The sequence below is a fragment of the Hyla sarda genome, chromosome 4, assembly GCF_029499605.1.
Source record: "Hyla sarda isolate aHylSar1 chromosome 4, aHylSar1.hap1, whole genome shotgun sequence".
Taxonomy (NCBI): Eukaryota; Metazoa; Chordata; class Amphibia; order Anura; family Hylidae; genus Hyla; species Hyla sarda.
In genome coordinates, this window is record NC_079192.1 from 321,733,902 (window position 1) to 321,753,730 (window position 19,829).

Consider the following 19,829-nt stretch of genomic DNA (forward strand, 5'->3'; position numbering starts at 1 on the left):
ATGTCACAGTACAGGGATAATACACAGTGATGTCACAGTACAGGGATAATACACAGAGTGATGGCACAGTACAGAGATAATACACAGTGACGTCACAGTACAGGGATAATACACAGTGATGGCACAGTACAGAGTTAATACACAGTGATGTCACATTACAGGGATAATACACAGAGTGATGGCACAGTACAGAGATAATACACAGTGATGGCACAGTACAGGGATAATACACAGTGATGTCACAGTATAACCATCTCACAGCCGGACCACCATGTAATTTCAGCAGAAAATAAAGCAGGGCCTCATGTTCAAGTTTTGCCTAAGGCCTCACAAAGTCTAGAGCCGCCTCTGGTCGGCCCTACCATGGGACCCGGTGGGACCATAAGTCCCAGGTGGCACTTTTCAGGGGCGGCATTTTGCTGCCCCCATTTTTTTTTTGTGCCTAATAGGTTCATGGTAGGGTTGGCGCCGCCGCTGCTCACTGTTCTAAAGCAGCTGCGGGGTATAATAGCACAGCGGGCACTTTAGACAGTGAGTCTGCCTCCGGCCGACCGGGGTCTGATGAGGGACGTCGCACAAGTGACGTCAGTGACGTCACTCGTCAGGCCGCTGCCGGAGAGGAGAAGCGCTGTGCAGGGCAGGTAAGTGTGTCTCTGTGTGTGTCTGTGTCTGTCTGTGTGTTTGGGGGGGCTATGGCTACCTAATGTGAGGAATCTATGCTACCTAATGTGGGGAAACTATGTTACCTAATGTGGGGAATCTGTGCTACCAAATGTGGGGAAATTATGCTACCTAATGTGGGGAAAGTATGCTACCTAATGTGGGGAAGCTATGCTACCTAATGTGGGAAAACTATGTTACCTAATGTGGGGAATCTGTGCTACCTAATGTGGGGAAACTATGCTACCTAATGTGGGAAAACTATGTTACCTAATGTGGGGAATCTGTGCTACCTAATGTGGGGAAACTATGCTACCTAATGTGGGGAAACTATGTTACCTAATGTGGGGAATCTGTGCTACCTAATGTGGGCAAACTATGCTACCTAATGTGGGGAAACTATGTTACCTGATGTGGGGAATCTGTGCTACCTAATGTGGGGAAACTATGCTACCTAATGTGGGGAAACTATGTTACCTAATGTGGGGAATCTGTGCTACCTAATGTGGGGAAACTATGCTACCTAATGTGGGGAAACTATGTTACCTAATGTGGGGAATCTGTGCTACCTATTGTGGGGAAACTATGCTACCTAATGTGGGGAAACTATGCTACCTAATGTGGGCAAACTATGCTACCTAATGTGGGGAATCTGCTACCTAATGTAGGGAATCTATGCTACCTAATGTGGGGAAACTATGCTATCTAATGTGAGGAAACTATGCTACCTAATGTGGGGAATCTATGCTACCTAATGTTGGGAATCTATGCTACCTAATGTGGGGGGCTTGAATGAGCTGCGGCATATGGGAGGCCTTAATAAATAATTAGAAACTTATACAGCAAGTGACATATGGGGGTCCACCTGAGTAAGTGACACATGGAGGGGGGGTGCTGAACAATTGATGATTTGGGGGGGGGGGGCCACAGGCACATTCTTTGCACAAGGGCCCTCTGCTGTCTGTGTCCGCCCCTGGGTAGAGAATATGGGGTAAAGTGGAACATAGAACAAATGCAGTTATTTTTTTCTTAATTTTTTTTTAATGAAGTAACCGAGATAAAGGTAAGCAATGACTTTTCCTCAGTCTGATGCGCGGTCCTCATCGGCAGGAAGCAGTGAGGAGGAGGAGGATGACGGAGGTTCTGATTCCATCTCTGCTTCTTTTTCATCCCTCTCTATATATAGGGCCGTGGCCATGAAGAAGGCCCCTCCGATGACTGCCATTATGGTGCAGGTCATGAGGGCATACTCCAGGCTGCGGTATTTCAGAAGAGGGGATTTGGCATATCCTCGTTCGTAGGTGTCAGATATCAAGCCGATGAGGTACGGGCTGCCGGCGTCACCTAGGAGGTGATAGATTGTCATCTGCACGGCCAGGGCTGAAGATCTCCTCCACGGAGTTACTACTTTTAGTATAATGTCAGATATGAGGGTGAAATTTACTGACAGAAGCGTCTCTCCGATGAAGATGAAGATGTTGGTGGCAACGAGGCTGATGTTGCCAAAAGTCAATGCCAACAGAAGAAAAGGGGCGGAGAGCATCATCGCGCATCCACACACAAGCGGGTCCGCCCGTGGGTTGGATTTGCGATATCTTTTACTTATCTCCGTCCCTGCTACAACTCCCAGAATGCCGGAAACGACTGTAACCACACCAAATATTAGGATGTCATGATAGTCACACGGTTCAGCACGGCAAGGGTCCTTCTCTTGTAGGAGTGTTCGTGCGTGGGTCAGGTATGACGGACCCCATACACCTATGGCTCCCACTATGAAGGATACAGCCATCGATCCCATGGTGGTTAACATGAAGCTTCGATTTTTAAATAGTTTTTTCAGATCTGTCGCCCATTTGGCAAACTTCTGGGATTTGTTGTTCTTCTTCCCGTTTGTAGTCGTTCTTGGAAGCTCCTTTGTGACCAAAATCAACAAAGCCACAGCTATGAGGCCCAGGCCAGGGGTGACCCGAAACGCCCAGTGCCAATCGCCCCTTGCTGCATCAGTCACTTTGGGCCCGATGATGTATCCTAGTCCGCAGCCTACAGGTATGACGGAGTAAAACACGTTCAGCATGCGGGTCCGCTGGTCACTTGTAAAAAGGTCTGCAATGATGGAGGGGGCGATGGTGCAGAAAGTCGCCTCTCCGGCCCCAACCAGTCCACTCGTCAGCAGGAAGAGCAGGAAATACCCGTCAGGGATGAATGACATGGTAAGTGTCATGCTCAGCCAAACGATGACTCCTGTGCAAACAGTATATTTCTTATTACAGTGGTCGCCCAAATATCCGGCAATTGGTGCGACCAGCACGTAGCTTCCAATGAACAATGTATTCAATAAGCCGGACAGACTAGCATTGGTGTCATATGCTTTCTGTATATAAGGCAGCACCCCCGCCACGCTGGAGCGATTTGCATAGATGAGCAAATTAACAAAGGCGAGGATCACTACGGTGATGATGGAACGTGCGGTGGACATCACGCTTAGAGATGGCAGGTTCTGCCTCTCAGGGATATCGCCCTTTTCTACATCCATATCACTATGGTCCTCCATTGCTTCTTCCTCCTCCTTCAGCAATGGGTCTTGTGGAGAGGCCATGGTCACAGGTCAGAGCCTGAAAACGCTAGAGAGAGAGAAATAAGTGAACACATTAGATAACATGTCATCATTCCTGTCATCATACAATAGATCCTTCATACAGAGCAGAAATGTCCAGCACAGAACCACAAGATAACACTAAGACCATCGCAGCCTCAGAAGAAGAGGCTTCTCTATAAGTGTTTTATATGGAGACGTCTTCCCTGAGGTTACCAATGTCTGATAACCCTGAACCTGTCCGGTCCTAGTAATATCTGATAACCCTGAACCTGTCCGGTCCTAGTAATATCTGATAACCCTGAACCTGCCCGGTCCTAGTAATATCTGATAACCCTGAACCTGTCCGGTCCTGGTAATATCTGATAACCCTGAACCTGTCCGGTCCTAGTAATATCTGATAACCCTGAACCTGTCCGGTCCTAGTAATATCTGATAACCCTGAACCTGTCCGGTCCTAGTAATATCTGATAACCCTGAACCTGTCCGGTCCTAGTAATATCTGATAACCCTGAACCTGTCCGGTCCTAGTAATATCTGATAACCCTGAACCTGTCCGGTCCTAGTAATATCTGATAACCCTGAACCTGTCCGGTCCTAGTAATATCTGATAACCCTGAACCTGTCCGGTCCTAGTAATATCTGATAACCCTGAATCTGTCCTGTCCTAGTAATATCTGATAACCCTGAACCTGTCCGGTCCTAGTAATATCTGATAACCCTGAACCTGTCCGGTCCTAGTAATATCTGACAACCCTGATTCTGTCCGGTCCTAGTAATATCTGATAACCCTGAACCTGTCCGGTCCTAGTAATATCTGATAACCCTGAACCTGTCCGGTCCTAGTAATATCTGATAACCCTGAACCTGTCCGGTCCTAGTAATATCTAATAACCCTGAACCTGTCCGGTCCTAGTAATATCTGATAAACCTGAACCTCTCCGGTCATAGTAATATCTGATAACCCTGAATCTGTCCTAGTAATGGCGGATTATAAGGGCTTGGCTGTATGGTCACTGGGCCATGTGAACTTCATACTGTAGATACAATTGGGCTATCCTGCTATATACATTTACTAATAATGAACCTACCCCACCTCATTGGGATCTATCCGTCCCCTATATGACTTTCTGCCACTAGTTGATTTGAAAATTTTCCCTTTCGGAGTACCCAGAGTATTTCTATTGTTAGTACACACAGAATTCTATTATATACTATTATATGTCTGCCCTAATCTTTCTGTTATTCTTTTACTACACCACCAAATCTTTCTCATAGACTTATATCTTTTAGAACTTCATAAATTAGGACTCTTTTTCTTGGGGGCTTTTTTGGGCATAATTGCATTTTAGCAGTTTTGCAAGAAAAAGCTCTGGTCATGATACTATCTGAGCATTTTATTATGTTTAATGCCTAAGCCAAGTATTGTCACAATGCTATGAGGAATATAACTTTTGTTATTTCTTTTGGAAATTAATTTCTTGTTTTTTTTTTTAAAAAAAAAAGCAACAGCAATAAAAAAAACTGTCAAACAAAAAGCCCTGTGTATGTATGAATAGAAGAGGCTGAGACTTACCTTGTGGTTCTCTCTTCAGACAAGGAACGGTCAAAATCTTGAATTCTCTATCGCAAATAGAAACTCTCTAACAAACACTTTGCACCACAGGTTGTGAATGCAAAACACACTGAAGAGACTGTAGCCGGCGCGCACCTCCTTGTACAGCTTACGGTGACATCATCACAAGCATGTGTGACATCACAGGGTTCTAAACCATCTTCAGGTATGTGTATATCTGTATAGTAAATGTGAGTAGCCATATTAGTCCAGTGATGCAGATTGTAATACCTTTTTTATTGGACTAACAGAATTTTGTAGAGACAAACTTTTGGGATTCCTCCCTGATAATTTATAAAGTCCTTTTAGGAATCCTGAAAGCTTGTCTCTACAAAATTCTGTTAGTCCAATAAAAAAGGTATTACAAGAGACTGCAACATATTTTTTGATTTGTGTGTGTATATATATATATATATATATATATAGAGAGAGAGAGAGAGAGAGAGAGAGAGAGAGAGTTCCAAGGAAAATGCTGTGGCACTAAAGGTATGGTGAAAAATTGAAAACTAGTTATTCATCCCAAATGTGCAAAGAGCAATGTTTCAATGGTCTCACACCATCATTATGAAGCCACTTGATAATGATGGTGTGAGACCATTGAAACGTTGCTTTTTGCACATTTGGGATGAATAAATAGTTTTCATTTTTTCACCATACCTTGAGTGCCACAGCATTTTCCTTGGAACTACATATGCAGGATCCTGGACACGGACCCTAGCTGGAGGCACCTACTCACGCTTTAGGAGTGCTGCTTTCTTCTTTGACATATATATATATATATATATATATATATATATATATATATTAATATACACCTAGAAATACATCAAGTACATAAAAACATCTTTTGGAAAAATATTTCTCCAGGCCTGCCGAGTATATCCCCGTACTTCACAGTGTCTTCTTAGTTTATATATTTTAATCTTTTGACCTTTTAACTCCACTAGGACCAAGGGCATCCTGTGACTTAAAAGGGTATTCCAGGCCAAAACTTTTTTTTATATATCAACTGGCTCCAGAAAGTTAAACAGATTTGTAAATTACTTCTATTAAAAAATCTTTATCCTTTCAGTACTTATGACCTTCTGAAGTTAAGGTTGTTTTTTTCTGTCTAAGTCCTCTCTGATGACACCTGTCTGGGGCAACGCCCAGTTTAGAAGCAAATCCCCATAGCAAACCTCTTCTAAACTGGGCGTTTCCCGAGAGAGGTGTCATCAGAGAGCACTTAGACAGAAAATAACAACCTTAACTTCAGAAGCTCATAAGTACTGAAAGGGTTAAGATTTTTTAATAGAAGTAATTTACAAATCTGTTTAACTTTCTGGAGCCAGTTGATATATATAAAAAGTTTTTGCCTGGAATACCCCTTTAAGTTTGAACCGATTATTATTGATATATATGTCATGAATGCATCAACGGTCAGATGGTCGGACGACCAAATGATGACCACATCGTCTACATACCTCCCATACCATGCGAGGCATGTGGAAAATGGATTGGTGTCAGAAAAAATAAACTGCTCCTCCCACCAAAAAACAAAAAGGTTAGCCCGAGCTGGTGATGACTTTGCTCCCATTGAAGCACCCGTGCACTGCAAATAAAAATTGTTACCAAACATAAAATAATTGTGTTTTAACACAAAATCTACCACCTCAATAATGAAATGTCTCAAATCCACAGAATATTTAGAAAATCTCATCAGTATATCCGAGATAGCTGATAATGCCAGGTTTTGCGGAATACTGGAATAGAGCGATTCAATGTCGCAAGTAAGCCATGACAGAGAATCGCTCCATGTGAATTTAGTTCTTCTGACCAGGAGTTTACTGAAAATTCAGATTGTTCAGATACCACGGACACTAGCGGGGACTCAGAACCGCAATATGTGAACACTCACAAGAATCGCAATGCGAGAAGACAGTCAAAAAACGAAGAAGGCGCGGTGGCAGAAAACATAGGAAGAAGAGCTTCAGAGCGTAACTTCATTACAGATGAAGAAATCTCGGTCCTGTGGAAAGGACTGGGTTTCTCTCCTACACATCATTTTGATGTTTATCGGACAATTTTGGATATTAATAAATTTGTGAGAACTTTAACAGTTAAGAAACATTTTTTTGTGGAAAATGCTGATGAACCATCGGACCCATCTCAACTTTCTATAAACCCTGATTTACCACTAATGCATACGTTAGCAGAACAAATTTGTTTTAGAGATCTCTGTCTCCTTGAAAATAGTGGGATATCTATTTGTGATTAAGTGAATACTGCACATACCTTCTCCACTAAAAACCTAAATTTTTACCCCATACAGACCAGACCAGCAATTTTTGATTGGTTCCAGGACCTTATCATGAAAGATTTGGTTAATCTACAATCAAAAGTAATGTCCTAATTTGAATAAAAAGGAGGCTGCTGCCATAAAGAAATTAAAGAAAAACAAAAATTTGACGATCCGATCCGCCGATAAAGGTGGCTCTGTAGTATGTATGGACACGGGACTGTATATCAATTTAAATGAAAATCTACTATCTGATGATAAAACTTACCTTAAACTTTGTGGGGATCCCACTGAACCTTTTAAAAAAGAACTGTTGACTCTGTTGGAAGAGGGGAAAGCCAGATCTATTTTGACCCAAAAAGAAGTGGATTATATTTTCGTGCCTGCTCCAATTAATCCTATCTTCCACTCGCTACCCAAGCTGCATAAGGACCGATTCCCGCCGCCGATGCGTCCGATCGTGGCGGGGATCGGATCCCTTAATAAGCACCTATGCGAGTGGTTGGACTCAGTACTGCAACCTCTGGTTATGCAATGCCCAAGTTATATTAAGGACACTAAGCACTTGCTAAAAATCATGGATGAATTCACATGGAGCGATTCTCTGTCGTGGCTTACTTGCGACATTGAATCGCTCTATTCCAGTATTCCGCAAAACCTGGCATTATCAGCTATCTCGGATATACTGATGAGATTTTCTAAATATTCTGTGGATTTGAGACGTTACATTATTGAGGTGGTAGATTTTGTGTTAAAACACAATTATTTTATGTTTGGTACCAATTTTTATTTGCAGCGCACGGGTGCTTCAATGGGAGCAAAGTCATCACCAGCTCGAGCTAAGCTTTTTGTTTTTTGGTGGGAGGAGCAGTTTTTCTGACACCAATACATTTTCCACATGCCTCGCATGGTATGGGAGGTATGTAGACGATGTAGTCATCATTTGGTCATCTGACCATCTGACCGTTGATGCATTCATGACATATATCAATAATAATCAGTTCAATCTTACGTTTACCCACACATGGTGTAAAAGTGAAACCCCCATTTTGGATGTCATATTACGTAGCAACCCTGATACAAATAAAATTGAGGTTGATCCTTACAGAAAAAAGATATCAGGCAATACCATCCAAAGGGCGAATTCATGCCATTCCAAACAAACAGTAAGAGCCATACCAGTAGGTGAACTTATACGAATTAAGCGGAACAGTTCTTCCGCCGAGGTGTACCGCAGGGAAGCTGATGCAGCATGCACACGCCTGGCGGCTCGAGGTTACCCTGGATGGCTCTTGAAAAAAGCTCGGTCGAGAGTGGATCCTATGGATGGAAAATCCCTTTTTACAAGTAAGCAACCAACTGAATCACAAGATTGTCCTACATTTGTCACCACGTACAGTCCAGAATTTAATGACATCAAACGCATTGTAATTAAACACTTACCTTTGCTATCAACAGATCCCACGGTAGGGGAGATTATAAAGTCAGGTGTGAGATTTGCCCCGAGGCGGGCACCTACTCTATCCAATCTCCTTGTTCCCAGTATGGTGGACACGGCTAGTGTTACCACCCAGTGGATTAGCACCAAGGGCTTCCACAAGTGCGGTAAATCGCGGTGTGTGGTATGTCCCTTTGCCGAAAAATGCCAGAAAATAGAAGGTACGGTGGATGGCAAATGCCATGTCATTCACAACTTTATAAACTGTGATAGCACTTTTGTTTTATATAAAATCATGTGCACACAATGTCACTTAACATATGTGGGTTCCACCAAAAGGTCCCTTAAAAAACGCATGCAAGAGCACATTAGACATGCTGCTGGCCCTTTAAGCTCGAACATTTCTAACATATCTAAACATTTTCTAATATGTCATAATTCAGACACCACTTCCCTCAGGTTCTCAGGCATTGAGAAGGTGACCCTAAATAAAAGGGGAGGTGACCATATTCGATCCCTCCACAATAGGGAAATCATGTGGATTTATCTTTTGAATTGCATTCAACCCCATGGTCTAAATAGCAAAACAGATTTAATATTACATTACTGATATGTCTCCGAATAATTTATCTGTGTTTGGTCCCATGTTTTTGTTTTAATCACGTGCACATGTGATGTGGACCTGTCCCTCCCCTTCCTGTGGGAATATGCCCTGGAGTATATAAGGGTGCCTCATTTGAGGATCTACAGGCTATGAGTAAGGATCGATAGATCAGAAACGCGTCAGCCATGCCATGCCTCTGTTTGTGCAATATTTCATGATATGTTCACGGTTTGTCTGCTACCGTGAAGGCTTTTAAGGAAGAACCCTGAATAAAGACGGACGTTTTACTTCTACTTGCTGGCTTTTTTAGTATTTTATTTTAGTTTTATCCACTGTGCCAGGGATGAAAATTATTCCAAAAGAAACTAACTCAACTGTCTATGCTCCCCCATTGCTCCAATATTGGTGTCCCGTTCTCTGTTCGCCGCCTTCTGCTTTTCCTGCAGGTCAGTGAATCACGGTGCGCTCAGTGTCATCATTGTTTCAGCACCAGTTTTACAAATCAGTGTGCCTCCAGTGTTACACCAGTGTTTACAAATAAGTGTGCCTCCAGCTGTTGCAAAACTATAACTTCCAGCATGCCTTGACAGCTACAGACTGTCCGGGAATGCTGGGAGTTGTAGTTTTGGACCACCTGGAGAGACACTGTTTTGAAAACACTGCCTTAGTCAGTATTTTCCAACCTGGGGACTTCCAGCTGTTGCAAAACTACAACTCCCAGCATTCCCCTGACAGTCTTTAGCTGTCCAGACATGCTGGGAGTTATAGTTCTGCAACAGCTGGAGACACTCAGGTTTGGTAGGTAGGTCCTTAGTCCATTGTTTTCCAACCTGGGTGCCTCCAGCTGTTGAAAAACTCTAACTCCCAGCTTAAGACTGTCCGGGCATGCTGGGAGTTGTAGTTTTGCAACAGCTGGAGGCCCCCAGGTTGGGAAACACTAACTACGGCAGTGTTTTCGAAACATTGTCTCTCCATCTGTTGCAAAACTACAACTCCCAGCATGCTCGGACAGTCTTAAGCTGGAAGTTAGAGTTTTGCAGCAGAAGGTGGCATTTTGGTGGGTAGTTGGGCCCTTAGTCCAGTGTTTCCCAACCTGAGTGCCTCCAGCTGTTGCAAAACTACAACTCCCAGCATGCCCAAACAGCCAAAGCCTGTTTGGAAAACACTGCACTAAGGGCCTACCTACCAAATGTAACGTGGCCACCCACCTACCAACCAAATATATTACCTACCTAGCAAATGCTTTTCCTGCCTACCTAACAAACGTATACCGTATATACTCGAGTATAAGCCGAGTTTTTCAGCATGATTTTTTGTGCTGAAAACACCCCCCTCGGCTTATACTCGAGTGAACTCTCTGCCCTCAGTGGTCTTCAACCTGCGGACCTCCAGAGGTTTCAAAACTACAACTCCCAGCAAGCCCGGGCAGCCATCGGCGGCCTTCGACATCATCCAGCCCCTCTCACCCCCTTTAGTTCTGTACTCATCTCCGCTCGGCGCTGGTCCGGTGCTGCAGGACTGTCCGGTGGGGATGTCGTCCGGTGGGATAGTGGTTCCGGGTTGCTATCTTCACTGGGGGCGCCTCTTCTCCGCGCTTCGGGCCCGGAATAGTCACGTTGCCTTGACGACGACGCAGAGGTACGTTCATTACTAACGTCCCTCTGCGTCATCGTCAAGGCAACGCCTCTATTCCGGGCCCGAAGCGCGGAGAAGAGGCCCCCCTGTGAAGATGGCAGCCCGGAACTACTATCCCACCGGATGACCTCCCCACCGGACAGTCCTGCAGCACCGAACCAGCGCCGAGCGGAGGTGAGTACAGAACTAAAGGGGGTGAGAGGGGGCTGGATGATGTCGAAGGCCGCAGTGGTCTTCAACCTGCGAACCTCCAGAGGTTTCAAAACTACAACTCCCAGCAAGCCCGGACAGCTGATGGCTGCCCGGGCTTGCTGGGAGTTGTAGTTTTGAAACATCTGGAGGTCCGCAGGTTGAAGACCACTGTATCAGACATTGACAAGTGGTGATGATGATGACATGTGGTGATGATGACAAGGGGATGATGAAGGGGGGATGTGTGGGATAATGACAAGAGGATGATGACAAGGGGATGATGAAGGGGGGTGGGGATGATGACAAGGGGAGGATGACAAGGGGATGTTGAAGGGGGGGTGTGGGATGATGACAAGGGGATGGTGAAGGGGGGTGGGGATGATGACAAGGGGATGATGAAGGGGGGGTGTGGGATGATGACAAGGGGATGATGTCAAGGGGATGATGAAGGGGGGGGTGTGGGATGATGACAAGGGGATGATGAAGGGGGGGTGTGGGATGATGAAGGGGGGATGATGACAGGCGGTGATAATGAAGGGGGGATGATGACAGGGTGATGATGACAGGGTGATGATGATGAGGGTGTTAATGACGGGGGCCTGGATGATGACAGGGGGGATGATGTATTTCCCACCCTAGGCTTATACTCGAGTCAATAACTTTTCCTGGGATTTTGGGGTGAAATTAGGGGCCTCGGCTTATATTCGGGTCGGCTTATACTCGAGTATATACGGTAACCTACCTACCTAGCGGCAAACCTTTTACTTGCCTTCCTACCAACTGAACTTACTACCTGCCTAAATAACTTGCAAACTTACTACTTGCCTACCCACTTATAGAATGTTCTACTTACCTAATTTACTACTTGCAAACGTACTACCTGCTTACCTAGCAAACATATTACCTTGACGGGGGGGGGGGGGGGCCCAGCCATATTCTTTGCACAGGGGCCCTCTGTTGTCTGTGTCCGCCCCTGCAAGAGCCGTGCGCCTTTTGATAAATTAGACGCACAATAGACCAGCCAAACACTCTGTAGTTTGGTCTATATTGATGTGGGACATAGACAGCTTTGATAAATATCCCCCATTGAGTTTTATATATATAGTCTAGCTAAGTACCTGGCACTGCCCGGTTTTTCCTACCTAATCCTTGTGAGGGCGGAAAAGCAACAAAGGAGGAAGCTTTTGTCCTCATATTCTGTCCTCATATCCCGACCCCAAATCCCTCCTCATATTCTGACCTCATATCCCATCACCATAGCCTTCCTTATATCCCGTCCTCATATTCTGTCCTCATGTCCCATCCTCATGTCCCATCCTCATATCCCGACCTCATATCCCATCTTCATATCCCGTCCTTATACCCTGTCCCCATATCCTGACCTCATATCCCATCTTCATATACCGTTCCCATATCCAGTCCTCATATCACAACCTCATATCCTGTCCCCATATCCTGTCCTCATATCCCGACCTCATATCCCAACCTCATAACCCGTCCTCATATCCCGTCCTCATGTCTAATCCTCATTATCGTATCCCCATGTCCAAGGTCATATCCCGACCTCATGTCCTGTCCCCACATCCTGTCCTCATATCCCGACCTCATATCCCAACCTCATAACCCGTCCTCATATCCCGTCCCCATATCCTGTCCTCATGTCTAATCCTCATTTCTAATCCTCATATCCCATCCTTAAGTGGGGCTGAGTTGTGATAAAGATATTGTAAACTTAAAATAAAAGGGGTGTGGCTTAAAGGGTGGGCATGTCTTTGCAAGATGGGGCATGGAATGCGGGGAGGGTGTGGCTTGCCAGCTGGACTGACGCATTCACCAGGATATGCAGAGCTGAGCTTGTGGAATAAGTTACTGGAAGTTCCATATACTTGTATGGGACTTGAAACAAAAACCCCATCCTTCACTTAAGGGAGTAGGTTAGAGTTAATTTAACTATTATATATTTTTATTTGACATATAAGTAACATGTGACCAAGTATTAGCAAAATATCTCCAGCCCTATGGAAGTTATGCCATAACATATATTTCCCATAGACTTGTATGGGACATTAAACAAAAACCCTGACCCTCGCAAATAGGGGTGGGTAAGGGTTAAATTACCTATCCTATGTTTGTAGTTGACATATTAGTAACATGTCTACCAAGTTTCATGTTAATATCTTTAGCCGTTTGGAAGTTATGCTTGAACATACATACATACACACATAGGGGGAGATTTATCAAAACCTGTGCAAAGGAAAAGTTGCCCAGTTGCCCATAGAAACCAATCAGACTGCTTCTTTCATTTTGCAGAGGCCTTGTTTAAAATGAAAGAAGCGAGCTGATTGGTTGCTATGGGCAACTCAGCAACTTTCCCTCTGCACAGGTTTTGATAAATCTCCCCCATTGAGTTTTATATATATACTAGCTGAGTACCTGGCGTTGCCCGGTTTTCCTTCCTAATCCTTGTTGGGGAGGAAAATAAACAAAGGAGGAAGCTTTTGACTTCAAATCCCATCCTCATATATTGTTGTCATATCCCAACCCCATATCCCGTCCTTATATCTCGACCTCCTATACCGTCATCCTATCCCGTCCTATCTCGACCTGCTATCCCGTCCTCCTATCCCGTCCTCCTATCCGGTCCTCCTATCCCCACCTCCTATCCTGTCCTCCAATCTCGAGCTCCTATCCCGACCTCCTATCCTGACCTCCTATCCCGTCCTCCTTTCTCAACCTCCTATCCCGACCTCCTATCCCGTCCTCCTTTCCCGTCCTCATATCTCGACCTCCTATCCAGACCTCCTATGTCATCCTCATATCCTGTCCTCATATCCCGACCTCCTACCTGACCTCCTATCCCGACCTCCCATCCCGTCCTCATATCCCGACCTGTAATATGTGCACCAGGTATTGAAATATCTCCAGCCGTACGGAAGTTATGTGGGAACATACATTTCCCATTGATTTTCATGGGACTTTTTAACAAAAACCCTGACCCTCACAAATGGGGGTAGTTATGGATTAAATTAACTATCCTATATTTTAAGTGGACATATAAGTAACATGTGACCAAGTATTATCGAAATATCTCCAGCCGTTTGGAAGTTATGCGGTAACATATATTTCCCATTGACTTTCATGGGACTTTAAACATAAGCCCCGCCCCTGGCAAATGGGGGTGAGTAAGGGTTAAATCACCTATCCTATGTTTGTTGTTGACATATAAATAACATGTGTGCCAAGTTTCTTGTTAATAACTGTCACGATTCGGCTAGCTGGATGTGGATCCTCTGTGTCAGCGAGGGATTGGCGTGGACCGTGTCGGTGGACCGGTTCTAAGATGCTACTGGTATTCACCAGAGCCCGCCGCAAAGCGGGATGGTCTTGCTGCGGCGGTAGCAACCAGGTCGTATCCACCGGCAACGGCTCAACCTCGCTGACTGCTGAGAATGCGTGGGACAGAAGGACTAGGCAGAGGCAAGGTCAGACGTAGCAGAAGGTCGGGGCAGGCGGCAAGGTTCGTAGTCAATGTGGATAACAGAAGATCTGGAAACACAGGCTTTGGACAACACTAAACGCTTTCACTGGCACAAGGCAACAAGATCCGGCAAGGTAGTGCAGGGGAAGTGAGGTAATATAGCCAGGGAGCAGGTGGAAGCTAAGTAGGCTAATTGGGCCAGAGAGAGAGAGAGAGAGAGAGAGAGAGAGAGAGAGAGAGAGAGAGAGAGAGAGAGAGAGAGAGAGAGAGAGAGAGAGAGAGAGAGAGAGAGAGAGAGAGTAGCTGAGTACCCAGTGTTGACCGGTTTTTCCTTCCTAATCCTTGTTGGGAGGAAAATCAACAATGGAGGAAGCTTTTGACCTCATATCCCATCCTCATATATGGTTGTCATATCCCAACATCATATCCCGTCCCCATATCCTGTCCTCATATCTCAACCTCCTATCCTGTCCTCATATACCGACCTATCCTGACCTCCTATCTCGACCTCTTATCCCATCCTTATATCCCGTCCTCATATCCCGACCCCATATCCCGTCCCCATATCCCGACCCTATATCCCGACCTCATATCCCGACCTCATATCCCGTCCTCATATCCGACCTCATATCCCGTCCTCATATCCCGTCCTCATATCCCGTCCTCATATCCTATCCATATACTAATGTGCCACAAACAGGAAGTTAATATCACCAACCATTCCCATTTTATTAAGGTATATCCATATAAATGGCCCACCCTGTAGATCTTCCAATCAAAATGACAGACTGCACAGTGGAACCTGAGAGAGCACATAAGCCTTTTAGGATTGTGCAGCCCTATTGGTGTAGACTGTCAATCTTTTTATCATTTTTCTGGTCCTATGTCTGAACAGAAAAATGAAACTGATGACACAGTTGTGACTGTGAATAGAGCGTAAGGGATGCCCCCAATGTGCTTGCACACTATTAACTATTAGGATTTTATACAGATGTAAATACAGTTTGACTTTGTGGCTCTTGTGTCATGGAGATTCCCTCCTTGCTAAAAATAGCAATTACAGTAATAAATATACCAATGAAAAGTCACCACACTATTCCAGGATATTCACACGTCCTATGGCTAAGGTCCAGTACATGACTTCAAAAATACATCAGGAAGCCTGTGACATGGTAGATTAACAAGTATCTAGATTTATTTATTGATTAAGATGTAGCAAAGCTGGTTCATAGTGTTACTTATGTATCCTGAATTTAAATTTCATAACAAATAAACTTGCACAATGTTCTCTAATAAATATCTGCAGTAAAAAAGTTATTAAACAAAACTAAACTTATTTAGGAATATAATTACACCTAATATGAAAATATAGTGCTGTAACTTGTCTGGAAAGGAAAACTTAATTTGGTTGGTGCCACACAAAACCACAATCAAAACCAGAAGTAGATCCAGCTAAAAAAGAAGTAAGTCATTCCTTTTTTTCTTTTACCTTATGGATTCACTGGCTTTGGTTCAAAAATCTGAATGAAAATATTGTGTGTAACGCCACCCTTAGGCTAGTGTCACACTTGTCTTTTTTATTTTTTGGCAAAGCCAGAATTAGGTTTAAAAAGGGAGGGGAAATATAATGGTAGAATCCACTTCTGGCTTCTGCTCAAAAAACTGTGTGATAAATATAAAAGAAAGGACTTATGCTCTCTTTCTGTTGGATCCACTTAAAAAATGCAGTGGCAAGCAATTTGAAGAGGTTTTATGGCATTTTAAAGTTTTTTATTTTCCTGGCATTATTGAAATTCTTTAACGAAGCCTTTGCTATGAAAAATGCCCAAAAACCCAAAACATTATGAATTCTCATATTTTAATACAGACTTCTTGCTGCAGTGTATAGCCAGTCTTAGAAGTGATGGAAGATCAGCAGGATATAGAACAAATAGGCGGTTTGTGAGTCGGCTACTACCTGAGTACTTATTACATTGTTACGCCGAGCGCTTCGGGTCCCCGCTCCTCCCCGGAGCGCTCGCAGCATCCTCGCATTCGCAGCGCCCCGGTCAGACCTGCTGACCGGGTGCGCTGCAATATCTCTCTCAGCCGGGATGCGATTCGCGATGCGGGAGGCGCCCGCTCGCGATGCGCATCCCGGCTCCCGTACCTGACTCGTTCCCCGTCTGTCTTGTCCCGGCGCGCGCGACCCCGCTCCTTAGGGTGCGCGCGCACCGGGTCTCTGCAATTTAAAGGGCCACTGCGCCATTGATTGGCGCAGCAGGCTTAATCAGTGTGTTCACCTGTGCACTCCCTACTTATACCTCACTTCCCCTGCACTCCCTCGCCGGATCTTGTTGCCATTGTGCCAGTGAAAGCGTTTCCTTGAGTGTTCCTAGCCTGTGTTCCAGACCTCCTGCCGTTGCCCCTGACTACGATCCTTGCTGCCTGCCCTGACCTTCTGCTACGTCCGACCTTGCTCTTGTCTACTCCCTTGTACCGCGCCTATCTTCAGCAGTCAGAGAGGTTGAGCCGTTGCTGGTGGATATGACCTGGTTGCTACCGCCGCTGCAAGACCATCCCGCTTTGCGGCGGGCTCTGGTGAATACCAGTAGCAACTTAGAACCGGTCCACCAACACGGTCCACGCCAATCCCTCTCTGGCACAGAGGATCCACCTCCAGCCAGCCGAATCGTGACATACATGAAGTAGGAGAGGGGAAGAAAAGCAGAGATGGCGCAATATAGTGCAATTAATCTTAATTGTAATAGGTTGGACAGTTGTCCAAAGTAAGAATATTGCTCACCTATGAGTGTTGTGCAGGCAGGAACAACACTGGCGATCGCATGTAACAGGTAGCAGGTAGCGGTGTGCAATGTCGGGAGGCAGCTGGCCGTCGATACCGCTGTGCCAGCGGTGTAGATACAAGGAGGAAACCGCTGGTTCTGGGAAAACCTGGTGAGGCTACCGCAGAACTCTGGCAGAAAAATCTGATTTCGGCTATAAGGCACACACCCGAGAGTTGTGTACAAAAGCAGGCTTTATTATTTCATAAAACATGCAGGATAAATGGGACAACGCGTTTCAAATGTTCATCCTTCTCCTTCAGGTCCTTTTGGAAGAACATGAAGAAGAAGGATGAACCTTTGAAACGCATTGTCCCATTTATACTGAATGTTTTATGAAATAATAAAGTCTGCTTTTGCACACAACTCTCGGGTGTGCGCCTTATAGCCGAAATCGGATTTTTCTGCCAGAGTTCTGCGGTAGCCTCACCAGATTTTCCCAGAACCAGCTGTTTCCTCCTTATTACATAAAGTGTCCGAAGCATGTAGAATAAGCCAGGGAGGTTAAGACTGGGGGTGCTCTGCTAGCTTTGAGTGTTACGAGGGGTACAAAACTATATTCAATCTTCATCAGGTAAACAGACAATATAGTTGTGGAAAGCGGCACTCACCAGTATAGGTGCATTAAAATCTTAGTTAAAGTTTATCATTTTAAAGATGTCTAAATAAAGCACTGAATATTTTAACTCACCTGTACTGGTGAGTGCTGCTTTCCACTACTATATTGTATATCAGCTGTTACTGTTACGCCGAGCGCTCCGGGTCCCCGCTCCTCCCCGGAGCGCTCGCAGCATCCTCGCATTTGCAGCGCCCCGGTCAGACCTGCTGACCGGGTGCGCTGCAATATCCCTCTCAGCCGGGATGCGATTCGCGATGCGGGAGGCGCCCGCTTGCGATGCGCATCCCGGCTCCCGTACCTGACTCGTTCCCCGTCTGTCTTGTCCTGGCGCGCGCGGCCCCGCTCCTTAGGGCGCGCGCGCGCCGGGTCTCTGCAATTTAAATGGCCACTGCGCCACTGATTGGCGCAGCAGGCTTAATCAGTGTGTTCACCTGTGCACTCCCTACTTATACCTCACTTCCCCTGCACTCCCTCGCCGGATCTTGTTGCCATTGTGCCAGTGAAAGCGTTTCCTTGTGTGTTCCTAGCCTGTGTTCCAGACCTCCTGCCGTTGCCCCTGACTACGTTCCTTGCTGCCTGCCCTGACCTTCTGCTACGTCCGACCTTGCTCTTGTCTACTCCCTTGTACCGCGCCTATCTTCAGCAGTCAGAGAGGTTGAGCCGTTGCTGGTGGATACGACCTGGTTGCTACCGCCGCTGCAAGACCATCCTGCTTTGCGGTGGGCTCTGGTGAATACCAGTAGCAACTTAGAACCGGTCCACCAACACGGTCCACGCCAATCCCTCTCTGGCACAGAGGATCCACCTCCAGCCAGCCGAATCGTGACAGTTACGCCGAGCGCTCCGGGTCCCTGCTCCTCCCCGAAGCGCTCGCGGCGTTCCTCTCTCTGCAGCACCCCGATCAGACCCGCTGACCGGGAGCGCTGCACTGACATTGCCGGCGGGGATGCGATTCGCATAGCGGGACGCGCCCGCTCGCGAATCGCATCCCAAGTCACTTACCTGTCCCGGCCCCCGGCTGTCATGTCCTGGCGCGCGCGGCTCCGCTCCTTAGGGCGCGCGCGCACCAGCTCTCTAAGATTTAAAGGGCCAGTGCACCAATGATTGGTGCCTGGCCCAATTAGCCTAATTAGCTTCCACCTGCTCCCTGGCTATAATACCTCACTTCCCCTGCACTCCCTTGCCGGATCTTGTTGCCATTGTGCCAGTGAAAGCGTTTAGTGTTGTCCAAAGCCTGTGTTTCCAGATCTCCTGCTATCCATATTGACTACGAACCTTGCCGCCTGCCCCGACCTTCTGCTACGTCTGACCTTGTCTCTGCCTAGTCCTTCTGTCCCACGCCTTCTCAGCAGTCAGCGAGGTTGAGCCGTTGCCAGTGGATACGACCTGGTTGCTACCGCCGCAGCAAGACCATCCCGCTTTGCGGCGGGCTCTGGTGAATACCAGTAGCATCTTAGAACCGGTCCACCGACACGGTCCACGCCAATCCCTCGCTGACACAGAGGATCCACATCCAGCTAGCCGAATCGTGACAGTAGATCCGGCCATGGATCCCGCTGAGGTGCCGCTGCCAAGTCTTGCTGACCTACCCATGGTGGTTGCCCAGCAATCGCAGCAAATTGCCCAACAAGGACAGCAGCTCTCGCAGCTGACCGCCACGTTACAGCAACTTCTGCCACTGCTACAGCAGCAACCATCTCCTCCGCCAGCTCCTGCACCTCCTCCACAGCGAGTGGCCGCTCCTAGCCTCCGCTTGTCCCTGCCGGACAAATTTGATGGGGACTCTAGACTCTGCCGTGGCTTCTTGTCTCAATGTTCCCTGCATATGGAGATGTTGTCGGACCAATTTCCTTCAGAACGGTCTAAGGTGGCGTTCGTAGTGAGTCTTCTAT

At 46.1% G+C, this 19,829-nt stretch overlaps 2 protein-coding genes across 2 annotated transcripts; one reads left to right on the forward strand and one right to left on the reverse strand.

The window, feature by feature from the left end:
• Positions 1 to 1,719: 1,719 nt before the first annotated feature.
• On the reverse strand, positions 1,720 to 5,022 carry LOC130369556 (protein spinster homolog 1-like). The gene is made up of 2 exons (XM_056574932.1): positions 4,830 to 5,022; positions 1,720 to 3,281 (listed from the first exon to the last, which is right to left on the reverse strand). Exon 2 carries the CDS (start codon positions 3,254 to 3,256, stop codon positions 1,742 to 1,744), a length of 1,515 nt encoding a protein of 504 aa, XP_056430907.1. The 5' UTR covers positions 3,257 to 3,281; positions 4,830 to 5,022; the 3' UTR covers positions 1,720 to 1,741.
• A 3,308-nt stretch (positions 5,023 to 8,330) lies between these two features.
• On the forward strand, positions 8,331 to 9,266 carry LOC130369557 (uncharacterized). Its single transcript, XM_056574933.1, has 2 exons — positions 8,331 to 8,493; positions 8,605 to 9,266. The coding sequence occupies exons 1-2, from the start codon at positions 8,469 to 8,471 to the stop codon at positions 9,192 to 9,194; spliced, it is 615 nt and encodes a 204-aa protein (XP_056430908.1). The 5' UTR covers positions 8,331 to 8,468; the 3' UTR covers positions 9,195 to 9,266.
• Positions 9,267 to 19,829: the final 10,563 nt, after the last annotated feature.